The sequence below is a fragment of the Elephas maximus genome, chromosome 12 (genome assembly GCF_024166365.1).
Source record: "Elephas maximus indicus isolate mEleMax1 chromosome 12, mEleMax1 primary haplotype, whole genome shotgun sequence".
NCBI lineage: Eukaryota > Metazoa > Chordata > Mammalia > Proboscidea > Elephantidae > Elephas > Elephas maximus.
This window is the reverse complement of record NC_064830.1, coordinates 75,986,725-76,012,423: the sequence shown is the minus strand read 5'-3', so window position 1 is coordinate 76,012,423 and position 25,699 is coordinate 75,986,725. Positions and strand designations below refer to the sequence as shown.

General features: G+C 40.7%; 1 protein-coding gene and 1 pseudogene across 1 annotated transcript; one reads left to right on the top strand and one right to left on the bottom strand.

Annotated features, from left to right (window-relative positions):
- Nucleotides 1-2,496: 2,496 nt before the first annotated feature.
- MPV17L (MPV17 mitochondrial inner membrane protein like) lies at nucleotides 2,497-25,522 on the bottom strand. Its single transcript, XM_049904617.1, has 4 exons — nucleotides 25,107-25,522; nucleotides 21,694-21,764; nucleotides 4,842-4,871; nucleotides 2,497-4,760 (listed from the first exon to the last, which is right to left on the bottom strand). The coding sequence occupies exons 1-4, from the start codon at nucleotides 25,414-25,416 to the stop codon at nucleotides 4,581-4,583; spliced, it is 591 nt and encodes a 196-aa protein (XP_049760574.1). The 5' UTR covers nucleotides 25,417-25,522; the 3' UTR covers nucleotides 2,497-4,580.
- Nucleotides 3,346-3,559, top strand: LOC126087499 (thioredoxin-like protein 4A; annotated as a pseudogene).
- Nucleotides 25,523-25,699: the final 177 nt, after the last annotated feature.

Here is a 25,699-nt window from a genome sequence, read left to right as displayed (position 1 = left end):
TTCTCATTATTCTCTCCTTCAAGACCTCATCTCGTATCTTACTTCATCTCATCCTACCATCACCATTCTAGTTCACAGACCCTCAAAGCCTTTCCATCCTTACAAGTCCCGGCTGAAATATCTCCTCCACGAAGCCCTCCCTGATTACCCGTTCACTGTGATTTGTTTCCCTCTTAAACTCACAGTACCTACTGCTTATGCCATTAATCTACAGCTGGGTGGTATTACTTGACTAGTGCTCAAGCTTTCTGCTAAGCACTTGTGTCTTAGGTTGGGTTCTCTAGAGAAGCAAAACCAGTAAAGTGTATATATATATATATATATATATATACATAGAGAGAGAGAGATTTATCTCAAGGAAATGGCTCACATAGTTGTAGAGGCTGGTAAGGCCCAAGTTGATGGTCAGGTGTCAGACGGGAGGCTTCTCCTGACTCACGTAGCTACAGGGGCTGACGAGCCCAAGATCAGACGGTCAGATGGCAGGCTGTTGGCTCACAAGCTGTGGAGGCTCAAGTCCCAAGAACCAGAGGTCAGATGATGATGAGTTGAATGCAGGATCCAGAGCAAGCAAAAGTCAGTGAGCTTTGTCAGAACATCCATATATATTGGATGCATGCCGCACCCCTGAGGAAACTTCCCTTACAACTGATTGGCTGATTACAGATTACATCATGGAGGTTATTACATCATATTACAAAATGGAAGATAATTACATCATTACATAACAGCCAAACCACTGAGAATCATGGCCCAACCAAGCTGACACACTACTTTAACCATCCCAACTTGTCCCAGATGCTGTCTTGAGAACCTGTGGTTATCAGTTTTTATACATCCAGCTAGACTGTGAACTTCCTGAACACAGCTATCGTTATGTTATTTATCCTCTTTATATCCCCACACTGGCTGTTTAATAGTATTTATTGATTTATTTAGGTGAGGGTTATGGTTATTTTATGCAGCTATGGTCATACTGGTAGACTCTAGGGGGAGTCACATCCATTTGTGTAGGGGGAAGATATCTGCTGAATGAAGAAATCATTTCTTAGCTACGTGGGTAAGAGGCATATCTTTGAGACTGAAAATGGAAACCAGGAGTCCAAAGAAGATGGGACTCAGGGTCTCTTGATTTTAGTGACAGAAGGGCCAACAAGACAGCTTCCTGGTGATGGATGGCTAAATGGTATTGTCATATGGCGATGATCAGGTTATTGAAAAAAAAGGAATACCAGGAAGGTACTGTCAGGGTTGTTGTTGTTATTAGGTGCCATCAAGTCAATTCCAACTCATGGCGACCCCATGTGTAATGGAGTAGAACAGAGCACCATAAGGTTTTCTTGGCTATAATCTTTACAGAAGCAGATCGCCAAAACTTTTTTCCATGGTGCTACTGGGTGGGTTTGAACTGCCGGTCTTTTGATTAGTAGTCAAGCGCAAACTGTTTGTACCACCCGGGGACCACCAGGCTAGAAGGCTGATACCTCAAATACCTGGATTAAGGACAGGATCTGTGAGCCCTGAGTTCCAGCTATAAAATAAGCTAAATAAATTGGATCAGAAACCAATATTCCGTAAGCCTTTTTTTTTTTCTAAGGCTTTTGGTACCCTATAAACTTCCCATTTGTTTTTCATATGTATTAGGTAGGTTGTTTGGAAAATCCAGTCTATCTCAACTCTGCTAAGGGACTCTAATGGAGCCAGGGCACCATGGTGAGGCAACGCACAATGAAGCTAAAGAAATCTTAGGGAACAGTGAAACTTCGGAGGAAGAGCAGGGGTCACCTGCTTGGTTCCAAACCTTGAAAGTCCCAGGGCTTTTTTATTAAGGATGGTAGCATTTTAATACTAATACAATGCATATTGTACAACCATCATTGGTTATACACTGTGTTAGTCAAAGTAAGCTCTACCTCGCACACCGAAACACAAAAATACTCTTGCAGGAAATTTAAACTGCATTATTTGCAAAAATCCAGGCAAAACTAAAATGCCGTATTTTCTCGATAGTACAAACAGTCTTTACACTATTGAGTGAAGGCTATTATACTCTGTACCTTTTGTAAATAATAAGCTCTTTCCCCCTTGACAGTACAGACCAGGTCTGTTTTCCTATGACATGTTCCCAAGTTCTTTCAGACAAAATACAAACACTATTTTTCCAACACAAAAGTAATGCTGAAGTTCATCTACGAGACTGGCAGGTAGCGCTTAGTGTAACTACTATGGGTATACTTCTTTAATAACAAAATTTGCCTTATGTATTGTGAAATAGCTTTTCTATTGTACTAGCTACTTTTAAAACAATGCAAATAACAAATTAGTGTAGAAATAAACCACCTAGAAATGCCCTTACTATTGTCCCAATAATGCAATATATTAACACCTATTAAATTCAGATAAATTATATACTTAGACACTACATGCTTGCAATTTATATAAATTTATATTGGATTGTATAAATTATGATTGAAATATTAAGTATACATTCTCAAATTAATCTTAAATATATAAATTCTTCAGATGAAGCGATTAACAGTTAAGCACTTTGTATCTCGAAATTCATGAAATACTCCATTGAATGCAACGGAACTGTGGTTTAATTCTTAGGTGAAATTTGCTGAAACCCCTTAAGTTATTTCCACAACTTTAAAACCCACTGGTTTTGAGGTTATATGAACTGAAAGGCTGAATTAAGTTTCCCATGTTCCCCTTAAAGTATAAAGATTTCTCTTAAAGCACTGGTTTTTAAAACAACATCAGTATGAAATTTGGGGTACTTATTTTCTCTAGAACTCTGTGCATTACAATTCTTCCTTCCGCAGGGGGAAAAAAGTTAGATTTTTTAAAAACTTAATTCACTCTATCAGAAGCCAAACGTACGGCAGCTTTGTTTCTTCTTCTGTGGAGGTGTTGTACATGCTTCCGCATCAACACAACGGTTGGCAGGTGGACCAGGTCATCCTTTCCAAGGAGGACCGCATCATCATCACTCCGTTTGGACACAACTTAGATGCTATTCGTATGGAAATGAAGTTCCATGGAGCATAGCTGAAAAGGTGGCGGCATAAACGCTGAGTGATGCCCAGACCCCTGTCATCAGTGCGAGGCTAGGATGGCTAGACGCGACGGTCGTGGCTCTCCAGATCTATGCAGAACTCGGCAAGATGCTGTTAGCTAGGAAACAGACTTTACGTGTATTAACAAAAGGCAGATAGGTGGGGGTTCATCCTTGCCAGGTAATGGGTGCTGTTTGGATGTCACACCTTTTTTAAAGTTAAAATTTTTGCAGTTATTTTATTTATTTATCTTGTGGATATTACAGAAGTACCTAGCTTCAACGAAATGTATGAGTTACCCGATCCTTGCATTGTCATGCTTTTCTTCAGGAACAAGCACGTAATGGTTGATTTGGGGACTGGCAACAACGCGATTAACTGGAGCCTTGGAGAATAAACAGGAAATGATCGACACCATAAGGACATTCTACCTAGAAGGGTTCAAGGGCTGGGAGCTGGTGGCGTCTCCAAAGGACTACTCCACCAGGTACAAGTCCTGAGTTCTCCTGGTCGCCTCGTGTCCGCAGCTTTCACTGTTCTCTGTGTATGTGAGTGTTGTGGAATTGCTTCCATGTGGAACATCTTAAGACTATTTAAAAAAATTTAAAGCCACTGGGAAATTGTTGGAAAAGCACACGCAGCTCAAAGGAGCTGGAGTGTCTCTCTGAAGTCAGGATTGTGTAGCTTTAAATTTCCAGCCCGCTTGTCTGTTGTATTTTTATAGTGGCAAATATCTGTAAAGATCTAACTAATAAATAAAATATCAGATTATGAACAGTTAAAAAAAAAAAAGAGCCAAATGTTCTGCTTATTTTGTAAGTCTAGGAAATGGGGTGCTTTAGGCAATTAAATATCCATAAAACTAAAAAGCACTAACTAAAAATTATCTAACACAGAAATTATAAAAGTACAAGAAAGTAATAAAATATATTCGATACACATTGCACTGATCATGTGCTAATCTTTTTTTTTTTTGATGATACAAAATGTATTTACAGAACTTCAGTATCATTGTAACAATAAATTTTTATACAGTATTTTTGGGGAAAAAAATCTGGTTACCCTATATTCTCCTTGATTGAATGTCACGTAAATAGAAATTTATTATAAGGTACAAAAGGTAATCTGACTTAAAAGTGTTTAGAAGAAACCTGAGACTTTAGAATAAGCATGTAAACAATCAAAACTGGGTTCCTTTCATCAACTGGTATTAAAATATTAGACTAGAAGCATTAATAATTACAAAGTGCCATACCGTCCCTGTCATTGACAATAACCACCATATTAAAGAAGTGAAAGTAAGAGAGGTTCTATACCTTTTACACTTTCAGACTGGAATGGAAAAAGAGGTGGTTTAAATCAAATTTTAAATAATCATATGGATAATTAATAAAGAAATGGGTCTACGGGATAATAATTCCCAAAATGAAGCATGCAACTGGTAAAGAAAGTATTTCATCTGTAGGTGATCCACTGAATTTTAGGAAAAAATGTAGTCTCTCTAAGGGAGTCCTTGGCTTCTCATTTCTCTTGGGGCCTTTCAACTGCACTGGCCTCCTTTACACGAAGAAAGGTGAAAGCTGACTTCAACGTGCCATCACCACTTTGTTGTGAGAAGCAAAGGAAGGTGGCCCAGAGAAAGCCACAGAATCCAGTGTAAGCTGTTCTCCAGTGAATGGGAACAAGGCTGAAGTTGGTCAGCTGGAACAGAAGAAAGAATCTGTTAGGACTCCATATAAATGGAAGCCATGAGTTAGCACTCTGGGTAGGTTTGAAACTCACCTGCACGAAAGGCCAGTACACCAGACCACTCTGCAACAAAGAAAAACTGTATTAGAACGCCTTTCTAAAATTTTTGTTGTTATTGTAAAAATATAAACACAACATCTGCCAGTTCATCTTTCACATGTACAATTCATTGAGACCAATTACATCCATCATGTTGTGCAACCATCACCAATATCCACTGTGAAATTTTCTATCACCATAAACAGAAACACAGTGCTTCCTAATCGTTCCCTCTTTCCCCCTCCCTCCTGCCCCTAGTAACCACTATTAAACTCTGATCTCTATACATTTGCCTATTCTAGGTATTTCATATTACTGAGATCATATATTTGTCCTTTTCTGATTGACGTATTTCACTCAGCATAACCGACACTGAAAACACAAGCAACAAAAGGCAAAATAGATAAATGGGATCTCATCAAAATTAAAAACTTCTGTACACCAGATAGTTTTATCAACAAAGCAAAGACAGAATCTACAGACTGGGAGAAAATTTTGGGGAACCATACTCTCAGATAAGGGTTTAATATTCAGAATATATAAAAAACTCCTACAACTTAACAAGAAAAAGACAACCAATTCAATCGAAAAATGGACAAAGGACCTGAACGGACATTTCACCAAAGAAGACATACAAATGGCCAACAAACACATGATATGCTCAGTGTCATTAGCCATTAAACAAACAAACAGAATAACCAAACCCATTGCCGTCAAGATTCCAACTCACAGCGATGCTATAGGACAAATTAGAACTGCCCCGTAGGGTTTCTAAGGTTGTTAATCTTTACAGAAGCAGATTGCTATATCTTTCTCTTGTGGAGCAGCTAGTGGGTTTAAACTACCAACCTTCCGTTTAGTAGCAAAGTGCTTAACCAGTGTGCCACTAGGGCTCCTTCACTAGCCATTAAATAGATGCAAATCAAAACCACAGTGAGATGCTACTTTACTACCACTAGGATGGCTAAGAATAACAACAAAAAAGAAAAATAACAAATGTTGATAAGGATATGAAGAAATCGGAACCCTCATCCACAGCTGGTGGGAAAGTAAATGGTAAAGCTACTGTGGAAAAATTCGGCGGTTCCTTAAACAGTTAACCATAGAGTTACCATACGATCCAGCAATTCCACTCTTAAGTATATACCCAAGAAATACGAAAGCAGTGACACAGACAGACACGTATACACCAATGTTCACTGCAATACTATTCCCAGTAGCCAAAAGGTACAAACAACCCAAATGTCCATCCACAGGTGAATGGATAAACAAAATGTGGTATATACATACAATGGATATGACTCTGCCATAAAGAGAAATGAAGCCCGGGTACATATCACAACATGGATGAAATTTAAAACCATTATGCTTAGTGGAATGCCTTTTAATCACATAAAATAATCCCACAGTTCACTGTATAAAAGATTAGGAAATACCAAGGTGATATTATATTTCAGACTAAACAAAAAAAAACAAACCTGGTGCCGTCGAGTCGATTCCTATTCAAAGCGACCCTATAAGACAGAGTAGAACTGCCCCATAGGGTTTCCAAGGAGCACCTTGTGGATTCGAACTGCCCACCTTTTGGTTAGCAGTTGTAGCTCTTAACCAATAGGCCACTAAACTATTTTACTACTCTAAGACCTCCAGGAATGAGGGGGCACAGAAAATACAGAACAAGTTAGGTACAAGACATTTTATTAGTTATATTCATAGGTCCAGAATGAGGTATCTACCAGAATCAGTACCAATATTGGACGACAGCTGCTTCTGAAATAACAACATATATTTATGTATCGCAATTTTCCTGCTAGCACAAGCAAATGATGAAGGAATATATAAAATACAGGATCAATCGATAAATTTCTGAAAACTATATACCAAACCATTCTGTATGAAAACGATTTGCTGACATTTTTGTGTATTGCAAAATATTTTAAATATACATATTTTAACAGGCTTTACCTTGTACATTCTGATAAAAATTCATCATTTAAACAGAGGACTTGATATGTACATTATATCTCAAAAAAAAAGGAAAAGCTAGAAGTCTTCAAAATAATCTTTAAAAGTTGTATTAAAGATTTATTTTCTTCTTTTTACTAAACTGTTTTCTAAAGTTTCTACAACAAGCAGTTGCAAAAAATAGCTATTTTAAGTATTGTTATGGATTGAATTCTGTCCCCCCCAAAATGTGGGGGGGACAGAATTTGGCTAGTCCATGATTCCCAGTACTGTGTGACTGTCCACCATTTTGTCATCTAATGTGATTTTCCTGTGCTTTTTAAATTCTACCTCTATGATGTTAATGAGGTGGGATTAACGGCAGTTACATTAATGCGGCAGAACTCAATCTACAAGATTAGGTTGTGTTTTAAGTCAATCTCTTTTGAGATATAAAAGAGAGAAAACAGCAGAGAGACATGAGGATCTCATTCCACCAAGAAACAACAGCCAGGAGAATGGTGAATCCTTTGGACCCGGGATCCCGGCACGGAGAAGCTCCTTGACCAGGGAAGACTGATGACCAGGACCTTGCCCCGGACCGACACAGAAAGTCTTCCCCTAGAGCTGGCACCCTGAATTTGGGCTTCTAGTCTCCTAGACTGTGACAGAATAAATTTCTCTTTGTTAATGCCGTTCACTTATGGCATTTCTGTTACAGCACCATTAAATAACTAAGGCAAGTATATATTCACTTAAGGATTTACTGTTGTTGTTAGTTGCATCTAGTCAATTTCGATTATTACTTGAGCAAAAATAGTCAGAAAACTAAACCCCACCATGTATTTACTTCTCACTGCAATTTCTTCTTGTCAGAATACACTACCATGTAGTGCCCAAATCTCCAATATCATTCCCAGCTGAAAGGAATCAGGGCTCCTCAGAGAATGGCTGATTCCATAGCTGAGGCAGGGCAGGTAAAGATGAGCCTAGAATATCATATTATGTCAGAAAGGAAGAAAGTGTTTAAAAAAGAAAAAAGGTGGGGATGTCACAGGGACATGGGAACTGGCTTGAAGGGGCTTCCATTGGCCAAATCTGAGACAATGGAGCACCAAAAATAAACACAGAATGAATTGTAAACCATGGGGGGAAAACAGGGTTCTTGAGTCCATACAAAAAAAAAAAAAAAAATAGAGAAATAAGTAAGTAAGGAAACGAGAGAGAAGAGTGGGCTCTTGCTTACAGTAGAATGCTGAGTGCCACCTGGTAAATGCGGCACTAGAGCTGGACCTAGAAAGAACATCGTTTTGCAATCGTCACAGTAAAGACTGGTTTAGGCAGAATAATCAACGAATGCAAAATCTAGGGGCGGAGACAGATATTCTGATGAGGTGCAAGATATTTATTTGCATGGCCTTAAAGGACCTTTCTGCAGACGGCTTATTAGTTTCAAGGGAAAAAATGGTAATACTACAGTGGAAAAATCAGACACCTTCGCCAAGTGATCAAAATTAACATCTCCAATCCTGGGAGGTGGACATTGTTGACCTCCAGATGTGGTGTACTGAGACACAACAAGACATAGGGAGTGTTCCAGCCAGGAATGTATAACTTAAATCTAGTAACGTGTAACCTGAATCTAATTATGAGAAAACTCATACAAACACAAAAAGAGGAACATGCCATTTTTAAAAAAGGGGGCAGGACCTCAAAAATTTTAGTGTCACAAACAACAACAACAAAAAGAGCAGCTACTCTGTTTACACTAGCAAAAAGATGGAAGCAACCAAGGTGCCCATCAATGGATGAATAGATAAATTATGGTATATTCACACAATGGAATATTACGCATCGATGAAGAACAATGATGAATCCATGAAACATTTCATAACATGGAGGAATCTGGAAGGCATTATGCTGAGTGAAATTAGTCAGTTGCAAAAGGACAAATATTGTATGAGACCACTATTATAAGAACTCAAGAAACAGTTTAAACAGAGAAGAAAATATTCTTTGATAGTTACGAGGCGGGGAGGGAGGGAGGGTTTCCACTAATTAAATAGCAGATAAGAACTATTTTAGGTGAAGGGAAAGACAACACACAATACAGGAGAGGTCAGCACAACTGGACTAAGCCAAAAGCAAAGAAGTCTCCTGAATAAACTGAATGCTTCAAAGGCCAGTGTAGCAGGGGAGGGGGTTTGGGGACCATGGTTTCAGGCGACATCTAAGTCAACTGGCATAATAAAATCTATTAAGATAACATTCTGCATCCCACTTTGGAGAGTGGCGTCTGGGGTCTTAAACGCTATCAAGTGGCCATCTAAGATGCATCAATTGGTCTCAATCCACGTGGAGCAAAGGAGAATGACGAACACCAAAGACACAAGGTAATTATGAGCCCAAGAGACAGAAAGGGCCACATAAACCAGAGACTCCATCAGCCTGAGACCAGAAGAACTAGATGGTGCCTGGCTACAACCAATGACTGCTCTGACAGGGAACACAACAGAGAACCCCTGACGGAGCAGAAGAGCAGTGGGATGCAGACCTCAAATTCTCGTAAAAAGACCAGAATTAATGGTCTGACTGAGACTAGAAGGACTCTGGTGGTCATGGTCCCCAAACCTTCTGTTAGCCCAAAACAGGAACCATTCCCAAAGCTAACTCTTCAGACACGGATTGGACTGGACAATTGGATAGAAAATGACACTGGTGAACAGTGAGCTTCTTGGATCAAATAAACACATGAGAGACTATGTTGGTATCTCCTGTGTGGAGGGGAGATGAGAAGGCCGAAGGGGTCAGAAGCTGGCCGAATGGACATGAAAAGAGAGATTGGAGGGAGGGAGTGTGCTGTGTCATTAGGGCGAGAGCAATTAGGAGTATATAGCAAGGTGCGTATAAATTTTTATATGAGAGACTGACTTGATTTGTAAACTTTCACTTAAAGCACAATAAAAATTAAAAAAAAAAAAAAGCTACTGCTCCGCTACCATGAGATCAGAAGAACTGGATGGTGCCCAGCTACATTACTAAACATTTTGATCAAAGATTTTATAGAAGAATCCCGATCAAAAGGGAGGAAATACAGACCAAATTTCAAATTCTCATGGAATCCAGACTTTCTGAAGCCACGGAGGCTGGATAAACCCCTGAAACTATTGCCCTGAGATAATCTTAAACCTTAAACCAAAAATATACTCTGAAGTCTTCTTAAAACCAAACAATATTTTAGTTTAACTAGTAAAAGAATGTCTGCCTTAAGCTTTATGCTTTTCTAAGATCCATCTGTATGGGATCAAATTGGCAACAGCAACTCAAAAGATGAGATAGGAATCTTAGGGGGCAGTGAATTTAGGTTAACGGGGGAGGAATAATCAGGAAAAGTAGGGTGAGAATGGCTGCACAATTTGAAGAATGTAATTAATGTCACTTAGTTGTGTTCATAAGGAACCTTTACATAGATCAAGAGGCGGTTGTTCGGACAGAATAAGGGGATACTAATTGGTTTAAAGTCAGGGAAGGTGTGCATCAGGGTTGTATTCTTTCACCATACCTATTCAATCTGTATGCTGAGCAAATAATACAAGAAGCTGGAGTATATGAAGAAGAACCGGGCATCAGGATTGGAGGCAGACTCATTAACAACCTGCGTTATGCAGATGACACAACCTTCCTTGCTTAAAGTGAAGAGGACTTGAAGCACTTACTAATGAAGATCAAAGATCACAGCCTTCAGTATGGATTGCACCTTAACATAAAGAAAACAAAAATCCTCACAACTGGACCAATGAGCAACATCATGATAAACAGAGAAAAGATTGAAGTTGTCAAGGATTTCATTTCACTTGGATCCACAATCATCAGCCATGGACGCAGCAGTCGAGAAATCAAAAGACACATTGCATTGGGTAAATCTGCTGCAAAGGACCTCTTTAAAGTGTTGAAGAGCAAAGATGTCACCCTGAAGACTAAGGTGAGCCTGACCCAAGCCATGGTATTTTCAATCACATCGTATGCATGTGAAAGCTGGACAATGAATAAGGAAGACCGAAGAAGAGTTGACACCTTTGAATTGTGGTGTTGGCGAAGAATATTGAATATACCATGGACTGCCAAAAGAATGAACAAAAATCTATCTTGGAAGAAGTGCAGACAGAATGCTCCTTAGAAGCAAGGATGGCAAGACCACGTCTTACATACTTTGGACATGTTGTCAGGAGGAATCAGTCCCTGGAGAAGGACGTCATGCTTGGCACAGTACAGGGTCAGCAGAAAAGAGGAAGACCCTCAACAAGGTGGACTGACACAGTGGCTGCAACAATGAGCTCAAGCATAACAACAATTGTACGGATGGCGTAGGACCGGGCAGCGTTTAGTTCTGTCGTGCATAGGGTCACTGTAAGTCAGAACCAACCCAACGGCACCTAACAACAATTAATGTCACTGAATTGTACAGGTAGAAATTGTTGAATTGGTGCATGTTTTGCTGTGTATATTCTCAACAACAAATAAAGTATAAAACAAATATACATCAGTGTCATAAAATATAAAAATGGGCTGAGAAAATGTTTAGATTAGTGGGGACTAAAGAGATTTGGTGGTCCAATGGTTAAGCATTGGGCTATTAACCAAAAGGCTGACATTCAAATGCACCTAGCAGCTTTGCAGGAGAAAGTTCTGGCAATCTGCTCCTGTAAAGACTATTGTTGTTCTTAGGTGTCATCGAGTTGGTTCCGACTCATAGCAACCCTATGCACAACAGAACTAAACACTGCCCGGTCCTGTACCATCCTTACAATCGTTATGCTTGAGCTCATTGCTGCAGCCACTGTGTCAGTCCACCTCATTGAGGGTCCTCCTCTTTTCCGCTGACCCTGTACTCTGCCAAGCATGATGTCCTTCTCCAGGGACTGATCCCTCCTGATAGCATGTCCAAAGTATGTAAAACACAGTCTCACCATCCTTGCTTCTAAGGAGCAATATTCTTGGCCAACACCACAATTCAAAGGCGTCAACTCTTCTTCGGTCTTCCTTATTCATTGTCCAGCTTTCACATGCATATGATGTGATTGAAAATACCATGGCTTGGGTCAGGCTCACCTTAGTCTTCAGGGTGACATCTTTGCTCTTCAACACTTTAAAGAGGTCCTTTGCAGCAGATTACAGCCTAGAAAATCCTATGGAGGAGTTCTACTCTGTCATATGGGGTTGCTATGAGTTGAAATGAACTCAACAGCACCTAACAAGAACAAAGAGACCTGACACCTAAATGCAACAATAAATGTATCATTGTGGTTATATAAGAGAACATCCTTACTCTTAAAAAATAGATACTTAAGTATCTAGGGGTAAAGGGTTAATTCTGTGTGCAACTTACTTTCAAACAATTCAGAAAAACGTATGAGATAGATGGACGGATAGATGGCAGGAAGGATGGATAGATGGATCAAGTAAATGATAAAACAAACGGGGCAAAATGTTAACAATAGGTAAATCTGGGTAAAGGGTATATGGATGTTCTTCAAACTACTGTTGTAACTTTTCTGTACATTTGAAATGATTTCCAAATAAAAGGTTCTAACTATAAAATCTGTAATATCACGTATATTTCTGAGAGACAATGTGTTCGAGCCCCCATATTACAATTGGCGAAAGGAGAAAGTACAAGTCATCTGTGCTAAAAACAAAACAAAAAACCTCAAGTACTACTTACAAGTAAAAAACAAACCAGACAACTTCCTTCCCTCCCCTCTATTTATCAAAGCAACTTAGATTGGGCACGGGACTAGTTCAGCAACAAACCACCAATACTCTCACTTATCCCTTGGATTACACGACAGCCTTTTGTGACAGATTCTTTTGGGATATTTCTTTTCTTCTGACACCTAACATTTGTGCTCTCGGTTTCATTCATCAAGCTTGAACTAAGAGCCTTATTTTAACCCATCTTCTCCCATATGTAGTATCTCTAGCTCTGAACTCTCCCCTGTGCATCTGGCATCTTCACTTGAATATCCAAATCCGTTGCTGTTGGGTCGATTCCGACTCATAGCAACCCTGTAGGACAGAGTAGAACTGCCCCATAGGGTTTCCAAGGCTGTAATCTTTACAAAGATTACAGTCAGTTCAAACTACCAACTTTTGGGTTAGCAGCTGAACGCTTAACCACTGCACCACCAGAGCACCTCTGAATATCCTAAATGCATCTGGAATCATTATATCCCTAATAAAAATAAGCTCATTTAACTTTCTTCTCAAATTGGCCCCCTTTCCTTTATGTTCTATCTTAAGTGATCAATCAGTACCCACGAAGTTCCTCAAGGCAGAAACCTGTAGATTATCCTAGATCAACACCCAATCTATCATCAAAACCCATCAGTTCTACCTCTTAAATACTTCTCAAATCATTCCTATTCCCAATGCTTCATTATTTCTTATGTAAACTTGGTTACAAACTCATTAAACCAAACTCATTGCCATGAAATGAATTCCGATTCACAGCAACCCTACAGAAAACAGGAGAACTGCCCCATACAGTTTCCATGGCTGTAATCTTTACCAAAACAGAGTGCCGCATCTTTCTCCCAGGAAGTGACTGGTGAGTTCAAACGCCCAACATTTTGGTTAGTAGCCAAGCACTCAAGCACTGTGCTACCAGGGCTCCTTGAACTTTGTTACAATTACCCCTTAATTTCCACTAAAACCTAAGTCTGAAGTTCAAGATCCTTGGTATGGCATTCAACAACCTGCAAGATCCACACTCATTTCTAGTTCCTTGCCAACTCATCTTACACTCTAGGAAAATGTCAATCATATTTTCCACTCTATGAATACCAAACTGCTTGTGGTTTCTCCCCTACAGATATATTACAGTGTTTTATGCATTCTTTGTTATGCTCCTTCTGCTCCTGAAATGTCCCTCCTCCAAGTATTTGCCTATCTCCTACATATTCTTTAAGATTCAGCTCAGGCATCATCTGCCCTAGAAAGCCTTCCTTGATCCCCACACTTCCAGCAGTGCTATGTGCTCCTCTGCTATAGGACCCAGTGTATGCTGACAGCATTGCTTCAAGTATCCTGGTTAATCCACATCTATATATTTGTCCATCTATCCCACTAGACAGAATGTTCCTTCAGGACAGTGTTTGTGCTTTAGGTTCTTTTGTATCCTCCACTAATGCCTAGCACAATGTCTTGCAGACAACTTATTATGGGAGATCTTCAGAAAGTCACCAAACAGGGCTAGTCTTCAGACTACTGGTAGCCCATTTTTCCTCATGGCCATACATACTAAAAACCAAACCCAAATCCACTGCCACTGAGTTAACTTTGACTCACAGCAACCCTACAGAACAGAGTAAAACTGCCCCATAGGGTTTCCAAGGCTGTAAATCTTTATGGGGACAGACTGCCACATCTTTCTCCCGTGGAGTGGCTGATGGGTTCGAACTTCGGAACTTTTGGTAAGCAGCCAAGTACTTTAAGCACTCCGCCACCAGGGGTCCTATCTCATGGGCGTAGATGAGACTAACTCATCGTACTCACCTTTTTTTGTTTTTTAACAATAAATTGGCCTTATTTTTTTATTTTTTGACAATGGACTGCTATCTAGCATTTTTTTTATTGTGCTTTAAGTGAGAGTTTACAAATCGTCAGTCTCTCATATAAAAATTTATACGCACCTTGCTATATACTCCTAATTGCTCTCCACCTAATGAGACAGCACACTCCTTCCTCCAATCTCTTTTTTCATGTCCATTCGGCCAGCTTCTGACCCCCTCCGCCTTCTCATCTCCCCTCCACACAGGAGATACCAACATAGTCTCTCATGTGTTTATTTGATCCAAGAAGCTCACTGTTCACCAGTGTCATTTTCTATCCTATTGTCCAGTCCAATCCCTGTCTGAAGAGTTGGCTTTGGGAATGGTTCCTGTTTTGGGCTAACAGAAGGTCTGGGGACCATGACCACCGGAGTCCTTCTAGTCTCAGTCAGACCATTAATTCTGGTCTTTTTACGAGAATTTGAGGTCTGCATCCCACTGCTCTTCTGCTCCCTCAGGGGTTCTCTGCTGTGTTCCCTGTCAGAGCAGTCATTGGTTGTAGCCAGGCACCATCTAGTTCTTCTGGTCTCAGGCTGATGGAGTCTCTGGTTTATGTGGCCCTTTCTGTCTCTTGGGCTCATAATTACCTGTGTCTTTGGTGTTCTTCATTCTCCTTTGCTCTAGGTCAGTTGAGACCAGTTGATGCATCTTAGATGGCCACTTGATAGCACTTAAGACCCCAGACGCCACTCACCAAAGTGGGATGCAGGATGTTTTCTTAATAGATTTTATTATGCCGATTCACTTAGATGTCCCCTGAAACCATGGTCCCCAAACCCCTGCCCCTGCTACGATGGCCTTCAAAGCAGTCAGTTTATTCAAGGAATTTCTTTGCTTTGGGCTTAGTCCAGTTGTGCTGACCTCTCCTGTATTGTGTGTTGTCTTTCTTTCACCTAAAATAGCTCTTATCAACTATCTAATTAGTGAAAGGAAACCCTGGTGGTGTAGTGGTTACGTGCTACGGCTGCTAACCAAGAGGTCGGCAGTTCGAATCCGCCAGGCACTCCTTGGAAACTCTATGGGGCAGTTCTACTCTGCCCTATAGGGTTGCTATGAGTCAGAACCGACTCGACCAGCAGTGGGTTTGGTTTTTGGCTTAATTAGTGAAAACCCTCTCCCTCCCTCCCCACTCTCATAACCATCAAAGAATATTTTCTTCTCTGTTTAAACGATTTTTCAAGTTCTTATAATAGTCGTCTCATACAATATTTGTCCTTTTGCAACTGACTAATTTCACTCAGCATAATGCCTTCCAGATTCCTCCATGTTATGAAATGTTTCACAGATTCATCATTGTTCTTTTATTGATGCGTAGTATTCCATTGCATGAATATACCATAATTTATCCATTCATCCATTGACAGGCACCTTGGTTGCTTCCATCTTTTTGCTATTGTAAACAGGGGTGCAACGAACACGGGTGTGCATGTATCTGTTCCTGTAAAGGCTCTTATTTCTCTAGGATATATTCCAAGGAGTGGGACTGCTGATCATATGGTAGTTCTATTTCTAGTTTTTTAAGGAACCGCCAAATTGATTTCCAAAGTGGTTGTGCCATTTTACATTCCCACCAGCTGTGTATCAGTGTTCCAGTCTCTCTGCAACCTCTCCAACATTTATTATTTTGTGTACCCACCATTTTTAAAAAGGTACGCAAAGGTTCCTGTGTTTCTGCCAAAAAAAAAAGCAGCATGCATGTTTGCAATAAGAGAGGAAAATTAGAAACATCTACAAATTCCTGCTTAAAGCCCCTCTCTTTCAAAATTCTGCTTACTTGCTCTTTTTTTTAAAGGTTAGATGTATATATCGCCATAGGACCTATGATATAATGGAAAAACTTGTGCCCTTTTTCAAAATTAGGCAGAAGAAGATCACATTTGGATGTCACCATGGGCCCACAATTTCTGCCCCAAGGGGAAGTAACAACAATTTTGAAAAGGAACTATCCCTGAGAATAGGGGATCTGGGAACACAGTGCCTTCAAGCTCCCTGTCCTCTGTCTCCAACCAGCAGGTGGGTGATACCAGTTCTGGGGCTTGGTACCCTTCACCATAAGATGCTAGGGGCAGTGTGAAAAGTAGCCGGATATTGTCTGGCACTGCTTATGATAAGAGAAATTACATACATTTGAAACCTGTGGCCAGTCCGTGTACATTCTGGAATCCTGAAATTTTACCTCACTGTGAGTAAAAGAATCAACCATGTTCCAGGCCCGAGATGGCAAGCATGCCTGATCTTGCTAGGCCTTACGCACATTGTTCTATAAATCTTCATTGAATAAACAAATATTTACTGGACAGGACTGTACAGATTTGTACTGAGCAAACAGTACAATAGGTGACTTGCTTCAAAGCCTAAGAATAATCCTGGGAAACATTATCCTTCTCCGTAAGTATGTCTGTGATGTCAAGAAGGTTCCCTTCATAGGGACTTAGCAGGATGCACACCTGGAAATACCAGCTCTGAACGTGGGAACAATTCCATTAAACCACTCGCATTCTATTATTACTGTTTTGTAATAACCCCTTTGGGCTTCGAAGTTTACTAAACGAAATTCACTGGTAAAATAAAATCCTCTTAACTATAATAAAGTCAGAAATCATTGTAAACATTGACTAAACTTCTAAGATATTATTCCTTTCCTACCCATCATATCGACCCATCAGAAATATAGATGCTCTTAAATCTGCTTCTCATTCATCTACCAAAACAAATTTAAGATCACACTGCTAAAATATTTGACCCTTGCGGTCAATACACCAGGAGGACATAACCATAATACATATATACGCACCCAACGACAGGGCTCCAAAATACATAAAACAAACTCTAACAGCACTGAAAAGAGAGACAGCTCCACACTTCAGTACACCACCTTCAGTGAAGGACAGAACATCCAGAAAGAAGCTCAATAAAGACGCAGAAGATCAGGCCACAGTCAACCAACTTGACCTCACAGGAATGTACGGAACACCCCACCCAACAGCAGCCAAGTATATTTTCTTTTCCAACACACATGAAACATTCTCCAGAACTGACCACATATTAGGCCATAAAGCAAGTCTTAACAGAACCCAAACCACTGAAATATTACAAAGCATCTTTTCTGACCATAAAGCCATAAAAGTAGAAATCAATAGCAGGAAAAGCAAAGGAAAAAAATCAAATACATGGAAACTGTAAAACACCTTGCTCAAAAACTACTGGGTTACAGAAGAAATCAAGGATGAAATAAAGAAATTCATAGACTCAAATGAGAATGAAAATATATCCTAACAGAACCTTTGGGACACAACAAAAGCAGTCCTAAGCGGTCAATTTATAGCAATAAATGCACACATTCAAAAAGAAGAAAAGGTTCAAAGTTGAAACATTAACCCTACAACTCAAACAAATAGAAAGAGAGTAGCAACAGAAGCCTTCCGGCACCAGAAGAAAGGAATAAAAATTAGAGCAGAAATGAATGAAACAAAGAATAGAAAAAAAACTGAGTCAACAAGACCAAAGCTGGTTCTCTGAAAAGATCAACAAAATTGATAAATCACTGGCCAAACTGACAAAAGAAAAACAGGAGATGAAGCAAATAACCCAAGTAAGAAATGAGATGGGCGATATCACAACAGACCTAACTGAAGTTAAAAGAATCATAACAGAATACTATGAAAAACTGTACTCCAACAAATTTGAAAATCTAAAGGACATGGACAGATTTCTAGTTACACACTAGCTACCAAAACTAACACAAAAACAGAGGTAGAAAAACTAAATAAACCCGTAACATGAGATTGAAGAGGTAATAAAAAAAGCTCCCAACAAGAACAACAAAAAAGCCCTGGCCCTGACAGCTTCGCTGGAGAATTCCACCAACCTTTGAGAGAAGAGTTAACACCACTACTACTAAAGGCATTTCAGAGCATAGAAAAGGATGGAATATTCCCGAACTCATTCTATGAAGTTAGTATAACCCTGATACCAAAACCAGGTAAAGACACCATAAAAAAAGAAAATTACAGACCAATATCTCCCATGAATATAGACACAAAAATCCTCAGCAAAATTCTAGCCAATAGAATTTAACAACATATCAAAAAAATAATTCATTATAACCAAGTGGGATTCATACAAGCTATGCAGGGATGGTTCAATGTTAGAAAAACAATCAATGTAATCCATCACATAAATAAAAGATAAGAACCACATGATCTTATCCATCAATGCAAAAAAGACATTTGACAAAGTCTATGATCCAATCATGATGAAAACTCTAAGCAAAACAGGAATAGAAGGGAAATTCCTTGACATAATAAAGGGCATTTAAACAAAGCCATCATTCTAAATGCAGAGAGTCTGAAAGCATCCCCCTTGAAAAGGGGAACCAGACAAGGATGCCCTTTATCATCACTTTTATTCAACATTGTGCTAGAGGTCCTAGCCAGAGCAATAGGCAAAACAAAGAAATAAAGGGCATCCAGATTGGTAAGGAAGAAGTAGAAGTACCCCTAATTACAGATGATATGACGTTAGACACAGAAAACCACAAAGCATTCACAAGAAAACTACTGAAACTAATAGAAGAGTTCAGCAAAGTCTCACCATACAAGTAAACATACAAAAATAGGTTGGATTCCTCTATACCAACAAAGAGAACTCGGAAAAGGAAATAATCAAATTAATACCATTTACAATAGCCCCCAAGAAAATAAAACACTTAGGAATAAATCTAACCAGAGACTTAAAGGACCTATAAAAAGAAAACAACAAAACACTAATGCAAAAAAACCAAAAGAGACCTACATAAGTGGTAAAACATACCATGCTCATGGATAGGAAGACTCAACAATATGAAAATGTCAGTTCTACCCAAGGAGATCTACAGAAACAATGCAATCCCAATCCAAATTCCAGTATCATTTTTTAACGAGATGGAGAAACAAATCATAAACTTCATACAGAAAGAGAAGAGGCCCTGGATATGTAAAGCATTATTGAAGAAGAAGAACAAAGTGGACGGCCTCACACTACCTGATTTTAGAACCTATTATACTGCCACAGTAGTCAAAACAGTCTGGTAATGGTACAACAACAGATACACAGACCAATGGAACAGAATTGAGAATCCAGATGTAAATTCATCCACCTAAGAGTAGCTGATATTTGACAAAGGCCCAAAGTCTGCTAAATGGGGAAAAGGCAGTCTCTTTTAAAAAATGGTGCTGGCACAACGGGATATACATCTGCAAATAAATGAAACAAAACCCATACCTCAAGCCATGTATAAAAACTAACTCGAAATGGATCAAAGACCTAAATATAAACTCTAAAATGATAAAGATGATAGAAGAAAAAATAGGGACAACTCTAGGAGCCTTAATGGATGGAATAAACAGAACATAAACCATAACTAACAATGCACAAACACCAAAAGAGAAAATAGATAACCAGGAGCTCCTAAAAATTAAACACTTCTGCTCATCAAAAGACTTCACCAAAAAAGAAGACAACCTACAGACAGAAAAAAATTTTGGCTATGACATATTCAATAAGGGTCTAACCTCTACAATCTACAAGATCCTGCAACACCTTAACAACAAAAAAGACAAATAACCCAATTAAAAAATGAGCAAAGGATATGAACAGACACTTCACCAAAAAACACATTCAGGTGGCTAACAGATATATGAGGAAATATTCAGGATCACTAGCCATTAGAGAAATGTATACCAAAACTACAATGAGATACCATCTCACCCCAACAAGACTCACATTAATCCAAAAAACACAAAATAATAAATGTTGGGAGAAGTTGTAGAGAGACTGGGACCCTAAGGCACTGATGGTAGGAATGTAAAAGGGGACAACCACTTTGGAAATCAATTTGGCGTTTCCTTAAAAAGCTAGAAATAGAAATATCATATGATCCAGCAATTCCAGTCCTTGAAATATATCCTAGGGAAATAAGAGCCGTCACATGAATAGATATATGCACACCCATGTTCACTGCAGCATTGTTTACCATAGCAAAAAAGATGGAAACAATCTAGGTGCCCATTAATAGAGAAATGGATAAACAAAATATGCTACACACGCACAATGATAAAAAACAATGATGAATCCAGGAAACATTTCACAACATGTATGAATCTGGAGGGCATTATGCTGAGTGAAATTAGTCAGTCACAAAAGGACAAATATTGTATGAAACCACTATCATGAAAACTCAAGAAAAGGTTTAAAGACAGAAGAAAACATTCCTTGATGGTTATAAGGGTGGGGAGGGAGGGAGAGGGGTATTCACTAACTAGATAGTAGACAAGAATCATCTTAGGTGAAGGGGAGGACGACACACTATACTGGGGAAGTCAGCACAACTGGACCAAACACTTTGTGAGACAGAGTGGCTGGGACTGGGGTCTGAGGACCATGGTTTTGGGGGACTTAACAAAGTTTATTAAGACAATGTCCTCCATCCCACTTTGGTGAGTGCCGTCTGGGGTCTTAAAAGCTTGAGAGTGGCCATCTAAGATGCATCAATTTGGAGCAACCTACTTGGAGCAAAGGAGAATGAAGAACACCAAAGAAACAAGGAAAATATTAGCCCAAGAGACAAAAGGGCCACATAAAACAGAGACTCCATCAGCCTGAGACCAGAAGAACTTGATAGTAACCGGTTATCACCAATGACTGCCCTGACAGGGAACACAACAGAGAGACCCTGACTGAGCAGGAGAAAAGTGTGGAACAGAACTCAAATTTACATAAAAAGACCAGACTTAATGGTCTGACTGAGACTGGAGGAAGCCCCAAAGCCATGGCCCCCAGACGCTCTGCTAACCCAGAACTAAAACCAATCCCGAAGCCCACTCTTCAGACAAAGATTAGACTGAACTATAAAATATAAAATAATACTCGTGAAAAGTGTGCTTCTTAGTTCAAGCAGATACATGAGACCAAATGGGCAGCTCTCATCCAGAGGCAGGATGAGAAGGCAGGAAGGGACAGGAGCTGACTGGATGGACACGGGAAACCTGGGTTGGAAAAGGGGAGTGTGCTGTCACATTACAGGGATTGCAACTAGTGTCACATAATATGTGTATAAATTTTTGTATGTAAAATTAACTTGAGCTGTAAATTTTCACCTAAAACACTATATATGTATATATATATGTGTATATATGTATTTGACCCTTGTGCCCACCATTGAAGCACTAATTTAAGACTATTTTTATTAAAATGCATTTAATGTTAAAATTATACAAAAAGATCTTGATTACATTTTCAAAAGTCCATCTTACCTTATATGTATTCCAGAATTTCTGTCTCAGGTCCAAAAATATATCATCCTTTCCTTGGAGAATACTCATGCCTATTTAGAGAAACATAAGAGCAAATGAGTATTAGGAGATTCAGTGGGAAGATTTCTGTATAAGAGTTCATATTCAGGTTTCCTATTCCAACATGCAAAGTTACCGCCACTAACACTCAGTGTCTCCCTTCTGATCCAACAGTGAAAAGAGAAAATAATCTACATTCTAAATCTAGCTAAATTTTAAAGAAATGATAACTAGGAAGGGAGAATAGCACACTATAAAAATAATATCAGAATGATTACGTGAAAAAAATCAGTAAGAGACTCTGAGAATATCGCCTTGAGATACTCTTTAAACCTTGAACCAAAACTATCCTGAGGTCACCTTTCAGTGAAATCAAATTGGCACACGAAATAAAGGATATGATCTGTGAGTATTATGCCCCATTAAAAAACCATCTATAATAAGACCAAAAGGCTAACAATCACTCTAAAGCAGAGATGAGAAGATAAGGAGGCAGGGAAACTAGAGCACTGGAAAGGGAACAACCAGAACACATGCTGACACATTGTGAAAAATGTAACTAAGTGTCATTGAATAATTTGTGCAGAAATTGTCAAATGGCAACCTAATTTGCTAGGTAAACTTTCACCAAAAACACAAACACAATAAAATGCTATTTAAAAAAAATATTATAAGAGAATTCACAAAACAATAGTGTTAGGATAGTGGGACTATTGGCGATTTTTCTCTTCTGTATTGACTTGACAGCAATGGGATTTTCTAAATTCTGCAAATTTGTTCAAATAAAAAATGTTAATTTCATTCTTTTTAGAAAAGGTTGATGGGCCCTGGGTATTTCTGGTAACTACAAATTTTCTATCAATACTATTCTAGTTGGAAAAGCCCTGGTGGTACAGTGGTTAAGTATTTGGCTGCTAACCAAACAGTTAGCAGTTCAAATCCACCAGCCATGCTGCTTGAGAAAGATGTGGCAGCCTGCTTCTGTAAGGTTACAGCCTTGGAAATCCTATGAGGCAGCTCTACTCTCTCCTATGGTGTCGCTATGAGTCGGAATTGACTCAAGGGCAATGGGTAACTTTTCTAGTCAGAGTTTGAAAGCAGAGCACCAATTTAGCCTTCCTAAAAACACTTTGAAAACTTTGGTTTTTAGCCCCTCTGAAAAGAAATTCAGGGAGCAAGAACAAAACCCTCCTATTTTAGGAAGGGTGTAAAAATGGGTGCACTTTAAAAATTCTTCCCCAACTCTGTTACGTGTGCCTTAGTCATCTGCTGCTATAATAGAAATACCACAAGTGGATGGCTTTAACAAAGAGTAATTTACTTCTTCACAGTAAAATGGGCTAAGAGTCCAAGTTTGGGGTGTCAGCTCCAAGGGAAGGCTTCCTCTCTCTCTTGGTCTTCTCATCAATCTTCCCCGGACTAGGAACTCCTCTGCACAGGGACCCTGGGCCCAAAGGACACACTCTGTTCCTGGTACCTCTTTCTTGGTGGTATGAGGTCATCCTGTCTCTCTGCTCACTTCTCTTTTATATCTCAAGAGATTGCCTCAAGATACAATCCTATCTTGTAGGTTGAGTCCTGCCTCCCTAACACAACTGCCCCCCACCCTCCCTCATTAACATCATAGAGGCAGGATTTACAACATATAAGAAAATCACACAATACCGGGAATCATGGCCCAGCCCAATTGATACACACATTTTGGGGGGGGACATAATTCAATCCATGACAGGTATTTGTTGTTGCTGTTAAGGTGCTGTCAAGTCAGTTCTGACTCACAGCAGCCCTATGTATAACAGAATGAAACACTGTCCAGTCCTGTGCCATTTGTTGCTATGTTTGAGCCCATTGTTGCAGCCACTGTGTCAATCCATTTTATTGAAGGTCTTCCTCTTTTTTGCTGACCCTCTCCTTTACCAAGCATGATGTCCTTCTTGAGGGACTGGTCCCTCCTGATAACATGTCCAAAGTAAGCAAGACAAAGTCTCACCATCCTTGCTTCTAAGAACCACTCTGGCTGTACTTCTTACAAGACAGATCTGTTCGTTCTTCTGGCAGTCCATGGTATATTGAATATTCTTTGCCAACACTAAATTCAAAGGCATCAATTCTTCTTTGGTCTTTCTCATTCACTGTCCAGCTTCTGCACACATATGAGGTGATGGAAAATACCATGGTATGAGTCAGGTGCACCTTAGTTCCCAAAGTGACGTTCCGTGTTAGGTGCACCTTAGTTCTCAAAGTGACGTTCCGTGTTAGGAGGAAGGGCAAATAAGGGCTTTTTAAATCAATTTCAGGGGATTCTTAGGACCAGACTCATAAGAAAAACCCAGTCAAGTAATGATAGTGCTGTACTGTGTTCTACTTTCCCAGCATTAAGCGCTAAGCACTTTATGTGATTTACTTCATTTGACCCTTGTAACAATCCTCTGTGGTAGGCAGAGTTACAGAGGAGGCAAAGGGCTTCAGGAGGTTAATAGCAGACAGAGTCCAACCCGGGTGTCTGATTCCCAAACCAGACCTCTTAATCGCAATCACTTCATTGGGTTCCAAGGTGGCCGGGCACAAAGCATCATCTGATTCATGTAATTTCTAAATAGGTACTGCCTTGAAGAAGGACCTCTGGTGGTGCAGTGGTCAAGCGCTCACTTGGTAACCGAAAGGTCAGCAGTTTGTACCCATCAGCCACTCCACGGAAAAAAGACGTGGCAGTCTGCTTCCATAAAGATTACAGCCTTGGAAACCCTATGGGGCAGTTCTACTCTACCCTAGAGGGTTGCTATGAATTGGAATCGAGTCCAGGCAAGGGCTTTGGGGTTTAGTGCTTTGAGGAAGAGTCCCTGGGTGGTGCAAACAGTCAAGCATTCAGCAGCTAACTGAATGGTCAGAAATTTAAATCCACCCAGTGGCACCTCAGAAGAAAGGTCTGGCAATCTATTTCCAAAAAATCAGCCATTGAAAACCGTGTGGAGAACCGGTCCGAGATTCCCTTAAATTTTTTCTGGGCTTTAACATGGAGAGGATTTGGTTACCAAAGCAAGCCTAAAGCAGTCCCCCAGCCCTCACCCCCAGTCCCAGCCCTCAGGAACCCAACCCTGACACTCTCCCCTGACCCTCCCCTGGCCCTGTCCTCCCAGCCCCTGAGCCACCGACCCCCAAACCCTCCAGATCCCTGATTTCGCGTCCCCCAGCACCATCCCCAGTCCCCAGCATCCCTGTCCCCGCTTCCAGTCCCGGCCTGGCCCCCCGACGCCGGCCCCCTAGTCCGGACGCTCAGTCCCCTGCACCCCGGCTCCTGCTCCCGACTGCCCAGTCCCGGGCTTCCAGCTCCCTCACTCAATCCCACCCCGGCCCTGGCCCCCTAGGCCACTCACCTGCGTAGAAGGCCGAGAGGGCGACTGGCGCGCCGACCACCTGGTCGCACAGCACCTTGGCCAGGATGGCGCGCGGTGCGCGGCCCGGCAGCGCGCGCTCCAGCAGGCGCAGCCACACGTAATTGAAGTTGGCCTGGAAAACCACGGCCACGGTGGCCACGTGCCGCGTCTGGCGCCAGTCGGCCGGGCCGTCCCTTAGACGCTGCTGCAGTGCGTCGCCGGCCGAGAAAAGGGCGGCGTAAAGCAGCACGTTCGCGGGCCACGGGTAGCGCTGGGCCCCCCGCGACAGCACCCGCCACCAGCCCGCCATCCCCGCGCGCCGCGGGCGTCCGCGAGCGAGACACTGAGCGCCGCCGAGGCCGGCTGCTGAACCACGCCCGCCGGCCGCCCCTTGCCCTCCGCGGCTCCTCCTCCGCCGCCGCCTGTCCCACTTCCACCTGCCTTCTCCCCAAGCCCGAGAGCGATTGGGCGGCCAGCCCACACTGTCCAATCCGGCGGCCCCTGGTTATCGTGGCGGTTAAGTCCTTGAAATATGGCCGGTCCACCTAATACATGACTCCATTTATAGGAAATGTCCAGAATAGACAAATCCA